The 24,006-nt window shown below is 36.3% G+C and overlaps 1 protein-coding gene across 1 annotated transcript in view; it reads right to left on the bottom strand.

The window, feature by feature from the left end:
- Positions 1–4,528: 4,528 nt before the first annotated feature.
- Positions 4,529–24,006, bottom strand: part of Hibadh (3-hydroxyisobutyrate dehydrogenase) — a 111,164-nt gene continuing 91,686 nt past the window's right edge. Inside the window, exons 5-8 of the mRNA XM_078039929.1 lie at positions 16,239–16,372; positions 14,474–14,550; positions 7,442–7,598; positions 4,529–5,494 (exon numbers count right to left, since the gene is read on the bottom strand). Of these exons, the coding sequence (XP_077896055.1) occupies positions 5,336–5,494; positions 7,442–7,598; positions 14,474–14,550; positions 16,239–16,372 (527 nt within the window). The 3' untranslated portion in view covers positions 4,529–5,335. The remainder of the gene's footprint in view (positions 5,495–7,441; positions 7,599–14,473; positions 14,551–16,238; positions 16,373–24,006) is intronic.

Genomic DNA, 24,006 nt, shown 5'->3' with positions numbered 1-24,006 from the left:
CAGAAGGAGATTGCCCCTGGACCTGTGTGGAGGTGGTGTGAGAGCGGGAATAAAGAATTGCTGTTTGAACCTACAAAGGTGTGTGGTGGCTCGTGATTCTGGTGCCAAGCCGAGACCTTGGCAAAGCTCCCCCTCCCTACCCAATTATGAGCCAGCCTCCTTATATCAAAGAAAATATTCGGCATTTGTTTTTTTGGGATTGGCTAATTTTGCTTAATGTTACCTTCTCCAACGCCATCCATTTACCTACAAATGCCATGATTTTATTCTCTTTTAATGCTGAGTAATATTCCATTGTGTATATATGCCACATTTTTTTAATCCATTCATCCACTGAAGGGCATCTAGGTTGGCTCCACAGTTTAGCTATTGTGAATTGTGCTGCTGTGTCCCTGTAGTATGTTGTTTTTAAGTCCTTTGGGTATAGTCCAAGGAGAGGGATAGCTGGGTCAAATGGTTATTCCATTCCCAGATTTCCAAGGAATCTCCATACTGCTTTCATATTGGCTGTACCAATTTGTAGTCTCACCAGCTACATCCTCACCAACACTTATTGTTGTTTGTCTTCATAATAACTGCCATTCTGACTGGAGTGAGATAATATCTGATTTACATCTCTGATTGCTAGAGATGATGATCATTTTTTCATATATTTGTTGATTGATTGTATATCCTCTTCTGAGAAGTGTCTGTTCAGGTCCTTGACCCGTTTATTGATTGGGTCATTTGTTTTTTTGGTGCTTAGCTTTTTGAGTTCTTTACATATCCTAGGGATTAGTGCTCTGATATGTGAGGGATAAAAATTTGCTCCCAGGATGTAGGCTCTCTGTTCATCTCAGATTATTTCTTTTGCTGAGATGAAACTTTTTAGTTTGATTCCATCTCATTTATTGATTCTTGGTTTTAATTCTTGCGCTATAGGAGTTCTATTAAGGAAGTTGGGGCCTAATCCCACATGATGAAGATTAGGAACTACTTTTTCTTCTATTAGACACAGAGTCTCTGGTGTAATCCGTAGGTCCTTGATCCATTTTGAGTTAAATTTTGGCAGCACTTTCTTTTTATAGCCAAATAATCTTTCACTGCATGGCTATACCACAGTTCATCTAATTGTAAGATATATGGGATTGTTTCCATTTGTCATCTGTTATGAATGATGCTTCTATGACTACTTGATTACATTTTTGTGTGTGGATATATGTTTTCATTTTGGGAGTACACACACACATGGGACAGAAGTATTGGATCATTTGTCAACTCTAATGTTTAACCACTTGAGAAGCCACCAAACTACTTTTCAGAAACACCATCTAAGGGTTCCAATTTTGCCACATGCCCACCATCACTTGTGACTGTCTGTTATCTGATATCTGTTGGACTTTCAAGTTTCTAAGCAAGCACTTAATGTTAGGTTACATGGTTTATGACAATTTTATGGACGAGAAAATGAACGGTGAAAGGAGGGTGACTTGCACAAGATCACACTTAGAGGTCACTAAATTCCTTTCCAGAATGAATATTCATTGTTCTATGTTAAAAGCTGTATAATTAATTACAATTCTATACTTCATGCAGGATGCTCACGGTCTGACATGTAATCTGTTTTTGCTGGCTTTTTAATTTTATTAAGAGATCCAGCCACGCTTATACCCCTCCCCTCTCAACAACTTGAGATATCACATAGCAGGTGTCGTCTCTCATTATCATTGCTTTTCTTTATTAGACCATTCCTCTCCTAACAGTATAATCCTGAAATATTTTCCATCTAATATATATATATATATATATATATATATATATATATACACACTAAAACTTTCCTTGGTCCCTATTTCCTGTTTTTATACTTTTATTTTTATGCAGTGCCGATGAACCCAGTGCCTCACACGTGCTAGGCCAGCACTCTACCACTGAGCGACACCCCAGTCTCTATCCTTATTCTCTTTTGCATCCAACTCCTGAAGAGTTGTCTCTAAACCTATCATTTCCAATTCCTCTCTTCCCATCCTGTCATTCTCAATCACCCTCATTTCCAAGACTTTTCAAAAACTTACCAATGACCTCTCATTTGCCAAATTCAAATGATCAGTGTTCAGCCTTAGTATTACTCATCAATGGCTTTTGAAACCATCATTGCCTCCTTAAAACAGTTTTCATTTGGCTTTCAGGACAATGCTCCCATATTCCCAGCCCCTGCCCCTCTATTTTACTGGTCACCCTCAGTTGCATTTGCTTGTTCTACCTTATTTTCTCAACTATTAAAAGTTTGAATGCCGCAGGGCTTGGTTCCTGGAAACTTAATTCTTCTCTTAGGTGTCTATTGAACATCTCGGGTAAACTCGTGTGTTTTCTACAATCCTCCCCAAATGTTCCTCCCATAATGACAACTCCTTTCTTCCAATTTCTTAGCCACTAACCGTGGTGTGTCATCCTTGACTCTTCCCTTTCTCCCTGGCCCCATTTGTTAGTCAGTGGTTCTATCTTTTATGTTTAGAATCTGAGTACTTTTTTTGGGGGGGGGTGTTGGCTTTTCAGACTAGGGGTGGAACCCAAGGGTGCTTTACCACTGAAGCTATACCCCTGGTCTTTTCTTTCCTTTTTTGGTGCTGGGGATTGAGCCCAGGGTTCTTAACCACTAATCCATATCTCCCACCCTTTTTCTTTATTTAGAGACAGGTCTCACTTAGTTGCCTAGGGCCCTGCTAAATTGCTCACTGGCCTTTAACTTGAGATCCTTCTGTCTCAGCCTCTTGAGTGGCTGAGATTACAGGCATGTGCCACCATGCCAAGCTACCCCTGGTTCTTTCTGTTTTTATTTTGACATAGGGTCTTGCTAAGTTGCTGAGGCTGACCTCAAACCTGTGATCCTCCTGCCTCAGCCTTCTGAGTAGCTAGTATCACAGGTGTGTGCTAGTACACCAGAGTTCTGATGGCTTCTTGCTCCCTGTTATAATACTTTGGTCCCAATTACCATTCTCTCTCATTTGGATTGTTATACTCACCTCCTAACTGGACCCTTTGTTTCCCTTTGTGCTCCTGTCAACTATTCTCCATGTAGCATCCAGTGGGATTCTTTTAAAAAGTAGACCAGATCATTGTTCTGAACAAAACCCTCCACCCACATAGGTTGTTTCCAGAATGGCTGCCATCATGCCTCCCTGTGTCCACATGCTCACTTCCTATGCTAACTCAGGGCTTGGCTGTGTGACTTACTTTAGCCAACAGGACAGTACAAATACAAGGCAAGCCAAGAATTGAAAAGTGCTTGTTCATTGTGGCTTGTCCTATGTTGCTGCAGGGAATGCCACCATGTGAACAAACTCAGGCTGTCTTCTTGCTGGGGTAAGTGACCATGTGGAGAGAAGTCCCAACCATTCCAGCTGTCCAGCAGAGTGAGACCCTTCAGTTCCAGATGAATTAACCTGCTCCAGAATATGAAAGCAAACCTAGAGGATCTTCAAAAAATAATAAATGTGTTGTTTGAGCCACTAAATATTGGGGTGGTTTGTCACCCAGCAAAAGCTAACCGATAAACTACTCATCTCAATGTATCAGAATAAAAGCCAATATCTTACTGAGTCACTTCCCTCACAGGCCCCTTGTTATTCCTCATGTCCAGCATTATCTTGCTTCTTAGCTTCTGTACTTTGTTAGCTTTTGTACTTTGTCTGGAATATTCTTTTTCAGATACCTGCATGGCTTGCTCTCTGACTTCTTTCTTTTGGTGGTGCTGGGGATCAAGCGCCTCACAGATGCTAGGCAAGCACTCTACCACTGAGCTATACCTCCATTCCTTTTTTAAATTTTTTGACAGGGACATTCTAAATTGCCCATCCTGACTTTGAACTTCAGATCCTCCTGCCTCAGTCTCTCAAGTAGTTATGATTAGAGGTATGTGCCACCATGCCCAGCTCCCTGACTTCTTATTTCTGCTCAAATGCCAACTTATCAGAAAGAGCTTTGCTTACCACCCTAACAAATACACCTGGCACTTCTTATCCATGCCCTTTATCCTGTTTTATTATTCATTTTGTCCTTATTATCACCTGAAATATAAACATTTACTTCTTGTTTATTAGAAGATGCACACACCAGGATTTATGGTCCATAAGAGCAGGAATTCTGTCTTGTTCATCACTGTATCCCTAGGACTTATAGTAGTGCCTGGAACTTTTTATCACCAGGAAAACGATGGAAGTAGTAATACTTTTGCCAATTTGATATCTAGGTCTATCACCTGGAATGTTTCTCGGGGCTGAGATAGGAAAAGTGGGGACTGTTCTCCATAATGGGGCGTGCATGTTACACTTAAGGCAGGCTGAATTTCTACAGCTTCTTGATACAGGAAAAAAAAATTCAAACCAATGACAACAAAGGATTCAGGCAGAGCAGCAGGAGGTTGGCCTGCTGCTGTCCAAGATGTTCCCTTCACCCTCCGTTCCTTCCTCATTCTTACCTTCCTTTCCCCATTAGTCTGTAAAGCCAGCCTTTTTTTTTTTTTAAAGAAGAAACAAAAACTCCAAGAAGATATTATCAGCATATAAATTTATTTAAATTCAAAATAATATGGTTATTTTTAGAATAATGTAATAATTTCTAAAGCAAACATCATCATTGGCTCTGAAACAGTCTAAAGATATCATTCTTTGAAGTCAAAAAATATGTAATAAGAATGTATACAGAAGCAAAAAAATATAGAAATAAATCTGCTGAGTACTAGGAGTTGTGACAAGAAGGGAATACTGAGACATTGTAACAGAGTCCGAATTATAAAACAAGCAGCAACAAGTCCTCTGGCTTTATCAACTCCCTGGAAAATAAATCTGTAACCTCAGGAATGCAAGATACCAGCTCGTGGTTAACAGGACAAACTTCCTGAGGAACACAGGTAGTAATTCACTATACTTCCTTTCTCTAACTCCTTTCCTCACAGCAATTTCTTTTCTTTCCTTTAAGATGGGTTTCATCCTATTAACAAAACATTTGGCAATATTTTATTTTAATTGCTAAGTAAATTTCCTGTTCAAAGTATTCAACGATTTAGTAGAAGATACTCAAAGATCAAACTTTTTTAAAAAGGTTAATTCAGCTAGTTAGCAGAAACCATCAGTGGCCAGCAGAAAAAAAAAAAAAGTTTTCCCCCCAATAATACGTTTGCTAAATAGACAAAAAGAATAAGCAGTTAAAAATGGGTGGAAAATCCTAGGGAGTACTTAACACAGATAATCAAAAGAGACTGATGACCTTTGATTAAACCCATTTACTTGTGGAGTGAGCTAGGAGGTGGCTCTAAGATAGTCTGGTTCCCAACAATGTCCACGGCCAAAGGGCATGTTCAGAAGTTCTCCTCCTCCCGTAGAAACTGGAACACAGATGAGAAGTCTTTTTTGGAATAGCCCTTTGCACACATCATTCTGTAGATCTGATGGGCTAGACTGCCCAGAAGGATTGGGCTCTTTGTGCTGGTAGCAGAGTCTTGTGCCAATCCCAGATCCTAAATCAAACAAGGGCAGGAGGGAATACAGAATACATTAGGACTGGTGGTAAAGGCGCACTTTGAACTGTGGTTCCTAATGCTTTGGTTTCAGAGAAGGAAAAACAGATTCTGAAAAAATGTTTCTTACAAACATTGTTTCCTCTCTATATATCCATATGTATGTATGTATGTATGTATGTATGTATACCTATATATATCTACACATATACATATAATATGTAATACATAATATAAATATATACATATAATATATATGTATATATATTTTTTCTTTTCTTCCACCCCCTCCACCCCGCAATTTGGTAAGCTGGGAATTGAGCCCAGGGCTTTGCATATACCAGGCAAGCACTCTACCACAATATTTTTATATATTTTTATAAGTACTGGCACATAGCTGCAAAGCTGTTCCAAACAGAAACCTTGATTTCTGAGTGTCTCCTTCATTACCCCATCCTCTATAAAACCTGTTTATTTCTGGATAAGAGTTACTATGCAAATAGGATTACACAAAGAAATGATTTTCAAATCTGTACAAGTCTGTAAGATTGCCATACAAAAATTCTAACACAAACAGAAATAAACTGCAAAATAGGAAACAGAGATTCAAATATTACTTCCTCGAATAAATATTGAAAGTGTACTGACAATGTACAAGAAGCTGGGATTCAATGATGAACAAGATAGCCACAGCCCACCCAAACTCAGTCTACCGAGGAATAACAACAATTAAATAAACATTTATATGATTTGGAGAAGTACCCACCATGGGAGCCTGGGAGGCATAGTGTGTGGGTGCTGGATCAAGTCTTCCAGAGGAAGAAATGGCTAAGCAAAGATCTGAAGGAGGATTCGTGTAAGCCAGGTAAAAGGGGGAAGGGGCAAGGAAGAATGATCTTGGCAGCGGGAACAGCAAACAGGAAGGTTTCAGAGTGAGAACCCAGGTGGAAATGAGTTCAGCATGGCTGAAGCAAAGAGAGGGAATGAGAAAGCAAAAATGAGTCTAGTGAGGCATGCAGTCCAAATCACCAAGGGGCTTATTCGAAAATTGTGGAGATGGACTTTAATCTGTAAGTTACAGAAACTCTTAAAGGAAATTTATGGGAGAAGTGACACAATCAGGTCTATACATTTGAGAAAGTCCATTTTTGCTATGGTATAAAAAATGAATTGGAGAAGATGAGGTCAAAAAGCAAGGAGACCAGCTAAGGACACCTGTGGTATAGCTAAATGAGCTGCAGCCAAGATACCGGTGGAAGAAGAAAAGGGAAGTGGATGAATTCAAGGTATATTCAAGAAGTTCAATGGACAAATGCCACGAGGCATGAGGGAGAGTAAGCCAAGTGTGGCATCCAGGTGTGCCTGTTATTATTTTTGTAATCAGAAAAAAAAATCAATTGGTGAAAAATAAGCTTTATACAGAAATCTGAAGGTCTGCTGGTCTAAAGAGTATTTTCTACAGTTAAGATCACAAACGAAAGGAAGCCCAAAACTTGCTTTGCAAATGACTTAACTAATTTACACATAAATCTATATATATTCTTAAACAGGAAGATGTATTTAGAAACCCTGGGAAAGATTCCCTGGCACTGTGTATGTACAGTGTTAACTATCAGGAAAGTCACTGCTCCCACTCTAGGGAGTTGGTAAATTAGCATAAATGTATGATGAAGAACAAAACTGTACCAGCTCATGTTACAAACAAACCCAAGGACAAAAGAAAAATCCTTGCTTATTCTTCTGAAAGCCCAGGAATAAAATGAACAAGATAAGGATTTTTTTAATATAAATTTTTACTAATTTCTGGTGGGAAAGTGAACCACTATTCAACTAATTTTACATTCTAGCATAGACATATTTTGTTAGAAGGAGGAAGAGAAATCAGACCACTAAGCATCTCCCCGCCCTCCCTGCCACCCCATGGGTTAGCCTCAGCATTTACCATACCTTAGCCATGAGTGTTGTTCCAAATCCACCCTGATAGTTATTAGCGGAGGGAACTCCATCCATCACTCCAGGAACAGGATTATAAGTGTCACTTGACCAACACCGTCCTGAACTCATATTTAGGATTTTAGCCAATAGTTTTGGGTCAAGCCCTAACCTGTCAAAGGTCAAAGAAAAAAGTGTTAAATGTCAAAATGTACAAGTCATGCATGACTTATTTACACATGAGGATGCTCCATCTTCTCTCTCCATTTATTACATGTCTTTTAAAATCAAAGCAGATTGATCTGAGAGTGAAGAATTTAATCTTGAATTATAGGATATTAAAAGCTACTGATTGATTAAACATGATCATTTCTGAGCCAAGACATTTCATATTTAGAGAAAACCTGCACTACTGTACAATTGACAAGAAATAATAATACATAATTGCATGAAAATGTGGTTGGTTTGTCACACTAGGGGTTTTCTAATTTTTTGAACATTACTGCTTTTATGTGTTACTTATGAACTTTAAACCAATATGAAAATCTAAATGCTACATTCTTTACACACGAATGATATATTTCAGAAATACTAAAAGATAAATGATACATCATGGGAGTCCTTGTGGATGCATTCATATATGTGTTTATTACTTTTGTGAGAATAAATGCAAGAGGTCAGCTTTGAGTAGTACAATGAGCTTAAGAGAAGTTATCTTTATAAGGAAGACATTTCTTGCTGCAAACTTTTCTTTATTTATTAAATCTTCATTAGATAATGTTGCTTATGAAGCAAGTCTGCCCAGAGCTGTGACATATGCTATCTATTCAGAGACATGCATTATAGTTCTGGGTCAACTGCTGATAAGGTTACTGATCCTGATAAAACAAAGCTTGTCCAAGCGGAAACATCATTTGTTCTACCACTGGGCTGATGGCATAGTGGCTGTTCAATATAGACCCTAGAAAAATATAAAAATGTTGTATTACTTTGATTTTGGAGATCTTAACAGTTTGAGAAGCATAGTTTTGTCAAGTATCACTGAATAAAGTTTCAAATAAAACTTTATATCCAGCAATTTATTGGTTTCTTTCATGCAAAGGGCCATTATAAAACAATTTTCATAAAAGCTTTCTGTGTTTTGTTAAAATCAATCTCTTTTAGAAAATAAAGAATTGAAAAAAGACACTTAAGGTTAAACAAACTGTGCATTCTGACATGCTTAAGTTCTTGCTTATTCTGTGTTTGAAATATGTTTTGCTCATTTCAAAATCTGAATATCATGAACAGTAAAACATTTTTCTGATGCTAGAGCAAGGGCTACCGCCAACAGGATATGTATGGAATATATAATCTGGCTTTTAAGGGGTAGCAGTGGTTCATGGAAGGCTATGTGGCATGTTACATATCTGAATTCATATGGTGGCCCCTGTTAAAATGATGAGTTTTTACTAAAGAGTATAGACACAGAAGATTCCATCTAAATCAGCTATCATACATTGTTCAATGGTAGACTACCAAAGAGAAACCCAACAGTTTCATTAATTCTTTTATAAAGAACAAAGTTTGTTTCATGTGTAATTTGCTTTCCCCTTTTAAATAAAATTAGACTATCAGTATGATGTTGTGCACATGACTTAGGAAAAGATAAAGCCAATGTGCTTAGGAAATAACTGTGAAAAGAAAAATCACAATTATTAACAACCAGTTAATTTGCTGTAACTGAAAATCTAGTCTCTAAGCATAAATGTCCAAGAACATATACATATGATGTGTTTCATAAAGACAGAATGTTTTTAAAGACCCCCAAACACTGCTTTTCCTACCCATTGAAATATGGGCTTCCTATCTTATAGATTTTTCTTTAAGATGATTCATCATCTAAAGCAGCAGAGTTACATCCTTCTTTATAATCTACCAGATTATACTTGGCAGTATTTCCTAAGAATCTTTACTGCTAAGGAAACTTACACTCTATAACCCACCAAACTGGTGAGTAAAGCTTATTATCTAACTTTGTGAAATCCTTCATTTTTTTTTTTTTTTGAACATTCAAGGAAAAATACTGGCACTTATTTGTGGAAACCCGTTTTGGTGAACACAGTACTATTTAGGAGCATCCTGAGGGGCACACGTTAAAAAAAAAAAATCAGGTGGCAGTTGTTCCAAGCTCACTTTTCAAATCTGAAGCTTCGCCTGCTGTGCAGATTCCCTTCAGGAAATGGCTACTCCCTCCCAGCTTTTACTCCCCTGCCCCCCACTCTGCAGCAAAGTGTATCATTAAAAAGAGCAAGTGAGAAGTGTTTTGCATTTCATCTTTCTGAGGATTCTTTCCCTGGCACATACATAACTGACAGTTAGAATTAGACATGATATTAAAATCAGTTACTGAAGTCCTCTGTCTTCCACTGTGCCCAAGGCTTGTAATGGTCTGAAACCAGCTAGAATACACAGTAATTGTCATTCAGAGAGTCTATCCTAGAACGTCATGCTTCACTGGAGAAGACTGAGTTTCCATTTGAAATCAACAAATTAATCCAAGACAGGTATCTGAAAGGGCAAGTTTAATAGGAAGCAGCTACTGGGCTCTCAACCATGATAAAATGTTATTGCTGTTTCCCTGTAAATTGGCTGGGAACATATGATACTTTCTGCATAAGAGCCCCATTGCTGTTCAGGAGATATACAGCTCAAGCCATCAAAAGGATGACAGTCTGTCAGTCCCCATAATAACTTGCCACTGGATATGGTTCGAGAGTACGTGTGTGCATGCATGTGCCTTTACAGTTGCTGGAATGTTCTCTGATATAAACAGAGAATGAATTCATTGCTCTGATTGCATATATAATGCAATTCAAACATCACAGTGTCAAATCTACTCACCTCTAAAACACAAGAATGTTAAATGAACTTTTGAGACAAATAAAAATGATTCATAAATTCTAAAAATAAAAATTAAAGAGAATCCAAACCTTTTGCCTTCACTGTAATCATAGTTTTAAGGATCAAAAAAGTTTTATTCTCTTAAGTGTTTTTACTACTCAGTTTAATATAAGAACAACAACTGGGAAGTTTGTATCACAGGAACTGATCTGGAAACAAAACATCTAAAACCATGTCAATCTTAATCAGTCATTCATTTATTCACCAAGGGTTACTCAGATTGTCCATGTGGGAGAAAAGCATAGAGCGGAGGAGACAATAAAGAAGTTAAGGAGAAGCAGTGCCTGCAAGTCAGGAGGGTGTGAGTTAAGATACATGCCCAGATAACTGTGACTGAGGCAGAGGTGCCATATCCTGTCCCCTCACTCACCCCTCCCTCCTCTCCTCATTCATTTAACTCAGTCTTCACTGAGTGCATGCTATCTGCCAGGAATGTTCTTAAGATACAGCCATGAGTAAATAGTCATTCTCTTTCATGGAGCTTACTTTCTAGATGGAAAGATAAGCAATAAACAAACAAATAAATGTATAGTGCCAGGTAGTGAGAAGTGTTAGGAAGAAAAAAACATTCACTTCAAATACCCCCTCACAACAACCACAAATAGCAATGACTACCATACCATACCCACAGTGCCCCAACTGTGCCAATAATTGTTTTAAAAGATTTACATGAATTAACTCACTTAATCTTCAGTACAACACAGTAAATACATACTATTCCCATATAAATGAGCAAATTGAAGTCTGTAGCACAACTGAAATGCAGAACTAGACAGATACCCTCTAACCAGCTTGAGGTTCACTGAGTATCGTGTGGTTCGTGAACTGGCCAATACGATGGCATTTTATCATATTATTTAGAAATCTGTTTGAATTTTTATTACAATTGTCTGTATAACAAATAGAAAAAATGGCAAAGAGGCTTTAGTCATCACATAAACGAAAAGACAACCATTAAGGGTGTCTTTTTGCTATTCAGGAGATATACAGCTCCTGAAAAATTATGCTTGTGGAAAAGTTCGCATCTTGAACAGCTTTCAGTTGTTCAAAATGTCTACTACTTCAAGCTTCCCTGGGTAGAAGAAGACAAGATGGTGGTTGTTGGAGGGGCTTGGGACCTTACTGGAAATGCAAAGAACATATCACACTACTAATATTTAAGAAGAAATCCATTCTCAATGGGGCAAAAATAAAAACAAAACAAAAAAAAACTTACATTAAAATGTTGTTTCTAGGTGATGCATAAGAACAAATCTTTGTAATGCAAACAGGGGACTCTCAGGCCATAAAACTACTTCTAAGGCCTAACTAGGAACCCAATTAGAAAGTGGAAAGGTCTAATAAAAAAGAATTTCAAAATATATTATATACCAATATTTTTCACTCTTTATTTTTTTTTTTACAACATTTTAAAATTTCACTAACACCCATAAAGGTTCACTGTAAAAGAATATAGGGTCAATAAGAATTTTAAATGGTAAGATTTTATTCTTCTATTAAAAAAACAAAGTCCCAGAAAAAACACTGACTTACAAGAATGAAATTAATCAGAAATGATCACTTCTCAGGAATAGGTAACTCAATTTATAAATACTGACACTAAATACTCTAAAAGAATTCACTTCAAAGTGAACAGAATATAAATGTGGCTGAACCACTTTGATGCTATACTACTTTGTGGGAATTTACTACTTGGGAATTTATGCTTGCTGATGCCAATTTTCTCTTTCACCTTGCAAAGCTCAATAAATCGTGGTCACTCTCTATACTCTATTAGAGAACAATCCTGTCATTTTAAACCATGTCTGTAAACCATGGAGAAAAGACAATAGCAGAAGCACTCACTTTTAGGGCTTTCAAACCACCGACAATTTTGTAAGATAAAGTGATAAAATCCTAATGTTATGAAAATAAGTAATTTATTAGTTGTAACACTAGAAACATAAATTATTTTAACAGTTAAATAAAATGAGTAAGTTTTTGTCTTGTGTTCAGACTTTTAGTATATATTTTATGTGTCTGTATGTATTGGAACATATGTAGAATTTTGGAAAAATTACATATTTTAAAGTTTCATATTTCTAAATACTATTTGTGATAGTGTATCAAGGCCAAAAGTCAGGGAAACACTAAACTGTATTTATTACTTCTGCTCTTAAATGTCTGTATTTGGAATTATATTACTTTTCATTTTTTTCCTTGAAAATACACACTATCAGTAACCAAAGTTTTTCATTTCATTATATATATTTTATTTAATTGATTTTCTACTCTTCTTTCTTAGCTGATACTTGGAGGAAAACATCCATAAGCACTTTCCTATACAAAACTTCATTTAAGAAGGGCATCTAATCAGAGTTCTAACAGGAAAATTATTCAAGGAATTCCAGAAGATGACTCACTGTGCCTAAGGAACACCCTAACCCAGTGATGCTGCAGGTACTAAATAAAGACTAAATGGCAGAGACAAGGGCATATGTCATATTATGGTATAACATAGGTCCATCTAGGCTTTAACTTTTTATGATACATTCACTTATATCTAGAAAAATGGGAATAAAATTATAAAGATGCATATGCAGGGGCTGGGTTGTGGCTCAGCAGTAGAGCGCTTGCTTAGCATGTGCGAGGAGCTGGGTTCGATCCTCAGCGCCACATAAAAATAAATAAATAAAATAAAGGTATTATGTTCAACAACAACTAAAAAAAAGTTAAAAATTAAGAAAACAAAGATGGATATGCATAGTAATCCTGATGTCAACAACAATTTAATTTTGTATGCAATTTTTTGGTTCCAGAAATTTATATTTTCCTCTTCCAAGAAATTAGTCTAAAGAATGGACATGAAACCAAGTTACTAGAAACCAGTTTTTAAATATGATAAGTGACCCACAGCCTACAACTGGCCACAATACAGACACAACACTCTGAAGGCCTCCCTATAGTTTTATTAAGGCTTTATAAAGATATGCCTTACCATCTTATAGACATTCAATTTTAAAATGTAAATGGTACAGGATATTGATAAACCAATTAGCACTGATGCAAAGCAAATTCCTCTTTTATCTCAATTACAACATGACAACTTAATAGGTCAAGATAGTTTAACATCTGAGACAAGGGCAATTCAATAAAACAACAGTATCTTGATATGGTAATTAAGAGGAAATGTGAATCCATTACCATGTTTTTAAAAATATCTCAAGCACTTTGGCTCATTTTATTGCTTGTATCAAAAGCTGTGATATGAACCACTACTCTGCTTTGTGATATATTTGGTTAGCAGCTTGGTGAATGTGAGGAAAAAAGCACCTGAATAAAACATCTTGCTTACTAAGCATTTTCTAAAGTAAGAAATGTATATTTATTATATTCACAAAATGTAAAATATTCAAAAATTAATTAGGTGATTAATCATTTGTAGATTCCTAAACCAAAAGATTAAAGGCTAAAATTAAGACATTAACCTTAAGTATTCTAAAAGATGAGCATCTGTAGTAAAAACAGAATTCCTGAATCACTTTAAGCAAAGTATGAGTGACATTTATTTTAAAGACAGATCCTAATGCCAACTAACCAAACTACAGGCAAGTTAAAATGAAAGTTATGCATATGAATTGTAGCTTTATGAATGCAACCAAACTACCAAGAACACTTTTAGTGCAGATTTTGGGGACTATATTTAGAATAGGTACATAAAACTAGTCACACAGTAGCATAAACTTGAATTCACATACATTAAAGCTGTGTTTCACACAGATTTTTCCTGACACTGCCAAAGAATGTTTAATTTTTATAGTAAAAGTGTTCCTTGCATTTAACATAATAGAAGAAATGGGACTTCCATATAAAAAAGGATAATATAACTTAAAATGCACAGTGCAGTACATTTTATGGCTATAGCAAAGAGTATTCATGCTCTCCAGGGTCCTATTGCTTGTCCAATAAGCAAAGTCTATTAAAGTTCAATAATGAAGTGCTTTCAAAATGTCCCTGGATCAATTCATTTATCTCTCACAAACATCAAGTTTTTTTTAATACCAAAACTCAAATAGGAAAGCCAATAAAAACTGTTAGTATATGAAAATGTACTACTAGACAAACCTGATTCCAAGATTCATAGCTTCAGCGGTTCCAATCATACTAATAGCTAACAGCATGTTGTTGCAGATCTTTGCAGCCTGAAAAAGAATACATGCGAAATATCTCTATTTTCACGTTAAAACACACAGGAAATTTTTCTTTGCCCAATTCCATAGATTTCTTTCCAAAGGAAGCAGCTTTCAACTGTTGATTCTCATGCAGCATGCTTCCAAAGCCCAATGGCTACCCCACAGCAGACATGGGGATCTCTTCCACTAGGTCATAAACTCACAGTGGTGACCCAGCACCTACTATGGGCTCGGCACTACAGGGAATATCCCTCCATGTGGTATGACTGTTCTTTAAGGGATGGAACTTAGAACTCACTGGGAATGGGAATAATATGCTACATGGAAGGCAAAAAATGAACAAACAAAACAATAAAATGACACAATATATGGCAGAGGTTATGAGGCAGAGAGAGCATAACTTCAGAGAAACAAGATCACCAAAGACAAGAGGTGGAAATCGTCTCTCAGGAAGCCAAAGGAGGATATAAATAGGCAAGGAAAAGAAAGGAGGAGATTAGAGTAAAAGATAAATATATAAATAAAGGGGATTAAATTTTTAGGAGCATTAGATGTTTCTGGAATTAGTAAGAAAATTACTCATATGTATAGAGTTTAGGAAATGGTGAGAAATTTGGTTGTTGAAATTGTCAAGAGCTTGTTACCAGCTATGAAGGCTAAGACAGAGAGCTAAGATTTGATGTTAGGAAACAGGAATCTACTCAAAGTTTCAGAAAAAAGAAGTACATATCATGATACAAGCACCTTGTTAGTCTTGGTTTTGGTTATTGTGTTGCACAGAGTGATACATTTGGCATCTAGAGACCTATTAGGCCCTCTGAGCAGTAAACTAGGTATGAGATAATGAAAGAAAGATTGGACCAGGTCATATGTGGCATGGACAAGATGGTCAGCAATCAGTCACAGAAGCAAAACTCCACAGAGCTTAAAGAATGACATATAAGGTATGGAAACAATAAATGTACCTAGGATAATACAGAAGTCTTGCGTGAGAGAAAGAGAGTACTGGTAACTAAGATTAAAGCCCTGTTTGGGGGCTGGGGATGTGGCTCAAGCGGTAGCGCGCTTGCCTGGCGTGCATGCAGCCCCGGTTCGATCCTCAGCACCACATACAAACAAAGATGTTGTGTCCGCCAAAAACTAAAAAATAAATATTAAAATTCTCTCTCTCTCTCTCTCTCTCTCTCTTTAAAAAATTTTTTTTAAAAAAAGCACTGTTTGGAAGGAGGAAGGGAGGAAGAATTGAAGGAGTGTGTGTATGTTAGGAGTGGGAAGGGTACAACTTATTTGACTTCATAGTTCAGTATTGTCAATCACCTCATATTTCTAGATGAAAATTATTTGCTTTTCAAGAAAAATATTAAAAGACATAGGTTACTTCTACTTGACCGTAGTATAAATGGAGCTATAGCAAGTAATTACAAATTCAGATGGAGGGCAACAGTTACTCAGACAACATGAGCACCTAAACAGAAATAGTTTTAAGGATGATTTCAGGGGTGACATATCAAGATCATAATGATGGAAATTTTGATATTTTTTAAAAGTTTTATTTTAATAAGTAAATTGGCTGGCATCTGCTTAAGCCTACCAAGAATGAGCAGAATAAAGAGAAAAAAGAATGTGGTCAGGAAATAGAAAACACCATGAGCCAATTTTGCATCATTATATCAAGGTCATTAATGTGACAATTTTACCTGCCCGGTCCCAACAGCTCCACAATACACCACATTGGAGCCCATGCACCCCAGCAACTCTTGGGCAGCAGCAAATTCCTCTTCAACTCCTCCTACCATAAATGTTAGGTTCCCAGACCGAGCAGCTCCCACACCTGAATCATTTGGGTGTAAAGAGACAGAAGCAAAAGGATACATTTCTTTAAATGTTCACATAGTAAAAGGAGAGAAAATCCCCAAACCAAATGAAAACATCTGGCCTCCAAATTGTATATATACCACATATGTCTAAGATGCTCTACATCTCCACAAGAATATTTCAGTAATCAAGTGCCATGAGGTTAACCACAAACAAAAAGAGACACATAGATTTAATCTTACTCTCATTCTCAATTCATCTTAAACATTTTGGCACGATACATATAGGATTTTGAAATGCGAATTTTATTCTAATTCATCTATTATTCTCCTTAGAAACCTATTCCATGATAGGTTTGCCTGGGCTCTGACAAGCACAGCAGCAGCCAGAAGGATTTGCAAAGAGATCTAAAAAGAAAGAACTTGCTCTCTCGCCCATAAACAAGAAGGCATTTCAGGTGGTAAGATTGTTTTTTTTGTTAAGAGAAAGAAAATTTGTTTACTAAGACTGATTATTCCTGTGTGTACTTTCCAGATCTTGCTGAGTTGCTTAGGGTCTTACTAAGTTGCTGAGGCTGGCTTTGAACTCAAAAAAATCCTCCCATCTCAGCCTCCAGAGCCACTGGAATTACAGGTGTGTGGCATGGTGACCAGCCGTTCCTGATTTATCTTTTAGGTAATTCATTCCTAGTGATATGAGCAGAAAGTAGAAATAAAATTTAATTTTCTTTGGCTACTTCTTAATTACTTTTAACAAAGACTTCATTGATTAAAATGACTGGAAAAACAACTTCTAATTTGACATATAAAACTTGGCCTAGGCTTGTCTAAAAAGGGCACAGAGAGCCTCGCTCATTTTATTAACATTAAAATAAAAGCAAGAGAATTATTACTCCTTTAGTATTGAGAGAAATCTTAATTCATAATTTTCAAGTGCGGTTTTGTTCAAAAATAGGAATGTCTAAAAGGCACAGTGCCACACACCTATAATCCCAGCAACTGAGGAGGCTGAAGCAGGAGGACCGCAAGTTTAAGGCCAGCCTCAGGAACTTAACAAGATTCTATCTCAGAATAAAGTTTTAAAAAGGGCTAAGGATGTAGCTCAGTGGTAGAATGCCCCTGGGTTCAATCTCTAGTACTGAAGCAGGGAAAAAAGGGAGGTAAATGGAAAAACTATCATATTATAATTTTTACTTTTATAACTTATTTTACATACAGCTAGGAATAAAGGAACTATAGCTGTATTAAGTATTGAACCTTGCCATTAAATAGATAGCTATAAGTAAAGGCCTCCTTTCTGATTTAATTTATTCAATAAAATAAAGCTTTGACATTAAAAAAAGCCAAGATTTCTTATTTTATTCAAATGTAATATTTTGCTATTGCCAACTTCAGTAGCTTTCTCTTTTGTAGTTCACACTATTTTTAACCAATTATTAAAGGCAAAAGAAGGTAGCATTGTTAGTAACAACCTTGGAGGAAAGAGTGCCCACGTTATAAAAGCTGGAAACACTTGCACATACGGTTGAGATTACATTATTTCACAATATCTTCCAACACACTTTGGAATGGATTATGTACAAAAATCCAATTATACAAAAAATACTTTCAATTATCTGACCTATGTCATTTGAATATTTGATAATACTGATGTTTAAGTGGCTGTCATTTTGCTTGTTTCTAACTTACTTCACCAAGATGGTGAAACCATTAATGTTTTACAATTATTTTGCTCAATTTCTTTAGTTATTTTTATTCAAACCACATAAACACTCTTTCTCCTAATCCTGTTGATCTGACCTAGAGAAATTAAGTAGACAATTTAAGTCAAAGCTTACAAACAAATCCAGCACTATCCATCATAGGTCAACAGCTTTGTATCTAGATTACAGACTGCTAAATAGCTTCAGAGAGTCATTTATTAAAGGAAAATTAATGCTGACAATGGTTCTCAGCTGGTTAATCTTTTGACAGGTGCACTTTCTCACTTGTTCAAACACATATTTCAAAAAGAAGAAATAAGTTATTTAAGCAAAAGCAGACCACAAAAGAAAGAATAATTTATCTTTTAATTCTGAAGTCTCTGGTAGTTCCACTCTTTCTTCCTCTCAAAGAGGTGTTGTAATAATTTCTGACTTTATCATAACCTATATCCTAATGCAAGGGTCTAACTAAACTGGGTAATTTTAAAGTTTGGGCATTTCTTAGGACCAAATCTTATCTTTCCATATATATTATTTTATCCATATGATACTATCAAGTCTAGTCCTATTGCAAAGGCATAACTAGGACCTGAGTTATTCTAAAAGAAACCTAAGCATTTTGGACTAAGGAAAGAACATCTAGGAAGCTGGAACTCAAAAATTGTGTAGACATTTTATGAATTTCAGAAGACATTGTATGGATTTTAATGTCTATCAACAGTAAACAAAAAAATGTATGTATTATATGGCCATACCATTTTAATTCAAGTCTGTTTTCCAAAAGAAGATGTGAAATGCATACTCAGTTGCAAGAATACTGAAAGAAGTATTTACAGTTCAAGGATCCCTAATCCAAAAAATGTGAAATCTGGAATGTTCCAAAATTTAAAACATTTTGAGCACCAACATGACACCTCAAGTAGAAAACTCTATACCTGACCTTATGTGACAGGACGCAGTCAAAAATGCAGACGCACTAAAAATACTGTGTAAAATTACCTTCGGGCTATGTCTATAAGGCATATATGAAACAAATGAATTCCTTGTTTAGTAAGCCCCCCAACCCCAAGATATCTCATTACATAAAGCAATATATTCCAAAAATCTGAAAAAATCCCAAATCTAAAACACTTCTGGGCCCACCAGATGAGGGAAACTCAACCTATACTTTACTTATGTATTTTAATAGTGGTATATAAAAAAACAAAATATATTCTATGCTTAATTTTACTATGGCATTTATCATACTTTATTAAAATCTTTGATATTCTTTTCTGAGTTTTCCTATGGGGTCACCACCGGGGTCTTGCTTATGTCAGCTTCCCCATTATCTATCAAAGTATATGATATATTCAATAAACAAGTGGAAAACAGAAGAATAAGCATAGTAGAAAAACAGTTAAGGATCTGGAGATATAATATCTGGGTTTGGGGATATATTATCTGCTGGATGTGTGATAATAAACAAGATTATTTAACTTTTGAGTCTCAGAGTATAAAATTGGAAAAGCATTAATAACTTTGTCATAGAATATGAATATGTGAACATATGCACTAAAATAAAAATGCCACTTAAATATAAGGGCTTAATATTTTATAAACTTGGGCTTACAAAGTAGGTGTTTAATTCCTATTTGATTATTTAAGCCATGATTTCCTCTGGGGTCATCTTGGCCTTGTTTGCTAAATATTAAATGATTTGTTCTACATCCATAAACAACAGAAGCAGGCTAGCCCAAGTTAAGTATTACAGAGCAGTCCATGTTAAGACTGCAACATTGTGAAGACCTCTTGCAAAATCTCTCAATGGGAGCATAGTATCGGAAAGGTATGAGAAATCTGCATTTGCTTCATCCATTCAACACTATTAATTGGATGCCTATTAATATCAGGTCCTGTGATTAGCTATAGTGTCAAGGCTGAATCACCTTTCTCCCTGCTTCTAAGAAGACATAAACCTGTGATCTGGCCACTTCTCTGTCCATCACTACCACCCTAGTCTGAACCACTGCCATCTCTAGTGTGGACTTCTGCAATAGCTCCTATATGATCTCCTTTCTGCTCTTGCCTCCACAGTCTGTTCTCCATATAGCAGCCAGAATAATCCTCGTAAAATATAAACCTAGTTCATGTGTCCTCTCTTTCTCAACCTTCCAAAGGCTTCCCATCACTTCCAATATAAATCCAAAGTTCTACAAAGCCCCAGAGGGCCCTTTAACATGGCCCTTGGCTACTTCTCCTATGTTATTTCACATCATTCTTTTCATCACTTGCTGCTTTCTAGCTACCTTGGCTTCCTACCAGTTCCTGAAATAGGTCAAGCATATTCCCATACCTTGCATGTGCTCTTCCTTTTGCCTTGAATGTTCTTCTCCCAGGTATTCATGACTTATAGCCTTCACTTCATTCACATCTCTGCTCAAAATTCACCTCTTCCAAGAGGCTTTCCCTGTTCACTCATTGTAACAATCCAAAAGAGCACCTTATCACTCTTGATCTCCTTTACCTGCCTTAATTTCATTCACAGTACTTACTACCACCTGTTTAAGACCTCTGTTTCAGTTTGTCTTCTCCACATGAACATTTGCTTCTTCAGGGCAGTGACTGCTGGCTCCCTGACCCCATATCCAAAGTCTGATACATAGGGGATGCTCAGTTAACCGACTATTGGTTCAAAGAGAAAAATATGCTGTGGTTTGGTGTGTCCCCCAAAAAGGCACATGTTAGAAACTTATACCCAATGTGACAGTGCTGAATGGACAAGTTTGAATCTCTCCCACATACTCTCACACTCCTACACACTCTCTTGTCCTATCTTTGCCCTTCTGCCACAGAATGATGCTGCAAGAAGGCCCCTGCCAGATGCTAGCCCCTTGATCTTGAACTTCCCCACTGTAAAAAGTAAATTTGCTTTTCATAAATTATCCAGTCTTAGGTGTTCTGTTATAGCAGCATGAAAAGGCCAAGAAAGTAGACAGTAGGAAAGGAAGACTGAGAAAATGAACAACTACAGCGAGTACTGAGAGCTAACTGCTTTCATGGAGATCTGCCAGATCTGCCCGGGATCACAAAGTGTTTTTGTCATTCTTGCAAGTTACTAAATACCGCTTGCCCTAAGTTTTTTTTTAAATTATGGAGTGAAGCAGACAAAATAATCACTGAGTTACTTTGAAGCTTTTGAAATTCTATAATAATTTGGGTTTCTCAAATTCATATACATCCACATTTGAACATTCATCAAATTAACACACAAACCAAACTGATGTTTCACTTTGTACAAATAATATATAAATTGTTTCAAATTAGAAAAAAGAAGCTGGGTGCAGTGGTACATGCCTGTAATCCCAGTGACTCAGGAAACTGAGGCAGGAGAATCATCAAGTTTGAGGCCACCTTTAGCACTTTACTGAGGCCCTAAGAAACTGAGTAAGACCCTGTCTCAAAATAAAAATTAAAAAGAGTTGGGGATGTGGGTCAGTAGCAAAGTGCCTCTGGGTTCAATTCTCAGTACAAAAAAAAATTAATTTTCTAAGTACATTAATTAAATCTACCAAGTAGTGTGGTTGCCTATAGGGGTTATCTAACACTTTCTGGTGATGATGTTTCTAGTGATTCCATTCCATGGCCCCAGAATCAGAAAAATTGAACTCATTTGTATAGACAAATAAAAAGATGAATGTACACATCATTTAAAATGGGTAGTTGATTACCTTGCTTTTAAGATGATAGACGTCTACCACTTCTCTTGGCAGTATGTTTTTATTTCAACCAGCCTTACAAGGAAAAGTGCTTTTAAATATAATCAAAGTCTCCTAGTTAACAAAATAAAATTTGATCACCCAAGATTTATATATCTCAGTGGTTTTCAACACTGGGAATGAAGACATAGTCCTTGCCCTCAAGGAGTCTGAAATCTAGTACCTGTGATGGTGGAAGGGGTGGTGGGAGCAGAGCAGGAAATGGGGAAGGGATAAGAAAATTTGAATAATAAAGAGAGATGCATGCCTCAGGAGAGGTATAAATATAGTCAAACACAGGTTCACAAATTAAAAATTCCAACAGCAAGCATCTATTCAGTGCCTTTAACAATTTGCTAAGTCTTTCTGCTAGGTGGAAAGATTCAACAAGTAAGCATATTTTTCTTAATCAAAAAGCAAGACTTATTTTGTGGTAAAGAGGATATTTGAAATATGACTATTCCAGAAAGCCCAAAATGTAAAGCTATGGTAGACATAGAACAATAAAATGTACTTGGGGAGAAGATATGTATACCCAGGTCTAAAATATAATTAGGGAAAAGAGATGTACACCCAGAAATAAGGCTAAAGGTAGTATCATATTCCAAGTGTCAGATGAATGAGGGCAATCACAATCAAATCCTGATTTCTTCTTTCCATCCATTTTTCAACCCCTGTCATTGAAAGAATAATGAATTCTCAGAAAGAGAAAAGGTGAAAAAGGAAACAAGAAACTATTCTTAAAGAGTAATGGTTTTACTGACAACAGGGCAGGCTTGTGGAAACTTTTATAGGAATATAAGAATTCTGACTCCACTTGCAAATGTGGTTCAGAGCAGTTTAGACTAACATGAATAGAGCAAGAAATTCAGCAGGTTTTACATATGGACACTGAGTTCTGTCTGTTATCTAATGCACACAATGCCCCACCTTCCTTCATAACAGATCTGAGTTTGCTTAGCAAAACAAAATAACTAGAGAAGAGAAAATCAGGAATAAAGAATAAAGTTCAAGAGAATTACTGTACAATATAATTATAGGCTTAAAACCTCAGTTATGCATTAACGTAAACATAAGCAGCAGTTAAAAGCATTATTCACTATTCCTCAACATTTCTTCTATAGTCTTAGAACTCCACCCATTTTTTCCCATTAAGTAAGTTATTTTGAAGTTTCATGTTTCAGCAAAAGAACTATACAATTCACTCTACCTTACCTTTTGTCTTTAAGAAGCAATGAACTTCCTTTTTCTCTCTCCTTTATATTGGTTCTGATTTTTAATCTTTGTTTTTCTTGTCAATGAACCCTAATCACTTCTGGGGTTTTTGTTTGTTTGTTTTGTTTTGTTTTTAATCAACTACCTCAAGAAAAATTGCCTTGCTAAAAAGTATTTGCAGTGGCTTGAATGTACAATGATCCATGCCTTTCCCAGGCTCTTTCCTTATATGAAATTCCTTTTCCTTCCTTCTTTTCCTGGGTAACACTGCTTATCTTTAAAGACCGTATTCATATCATCTCTGAATAGCATTTCATGGCCATAACCCCCTTTTCTATTCCTTTTCCTATTCTTATAATGTTCTAAGTGATATTTCTAATAAGCATTTTTACTACCTCCTCTAATTCATGATTTTTCTGGTGTGTCTCGTTAAGATCCTTATACACAGGAATAGTTAGAATCTCACTACCCAATATAAAGCTTGTGTGTGATAAGTGTTAAATTTCTTCTTAGAAAGTAGGCAAGATAGAAATCAGTGATTAATAAAATGACCAAGAATACTAATTAAGATTAATTATGACTTCATGTTTTCTAGTTTATCAAAATAGCTCAACTTTGTTTTTTTGTCCCAGGGATTGAACTCAGGGGTGTTTAATCACTGAGCCACATCCCCAGCACCCCCACCCTTTTTGTATTTTATTTAGAGACAGGGTCTCATTGCCACATCCCCAACCCCCACATTTTTTGTATTTTACTTAGAGACAGGGTCTCATTGTGTTGTTTAGGGCCTTGCTAAATTGTTGAGGCTGGTTTTCTTGATCCTCCTGCCTCAGCCTCTGGAGCTGCTGGGATTATAGGCATGCACCACCAGGCCCAGCTTCAAAATAGCTAAACTTTTTAATAAAAATGAATTATATTCTTGAAAACTGTTTAGAGTAGATATTGGTATTCTTATTACACAAAAAATAAGTGTGTGAGGTAATGCACATGTTAATT

The sequence above is a fragment of the Ictidomys tridecemlineatus genome, chromosome 2 (assembly GCF_052094955.1).
Source record: "Ictidomys tridecemlineatus isolate mIctTri1 chromosome 2, mIctTri1.hap1, whole genome shotgun sequence".
Lineage (NCBI taxonomy): Eukaryota > Metazoa > Chordata > Mammalia > Rodentia > Sciuridae > Ictidomys > Ictidomys tridecemlineatus.
Note: the sequence above shows the minus strand (reverse complement) of the source record. Positions and strands in the feature narration are given on the sequence as shown.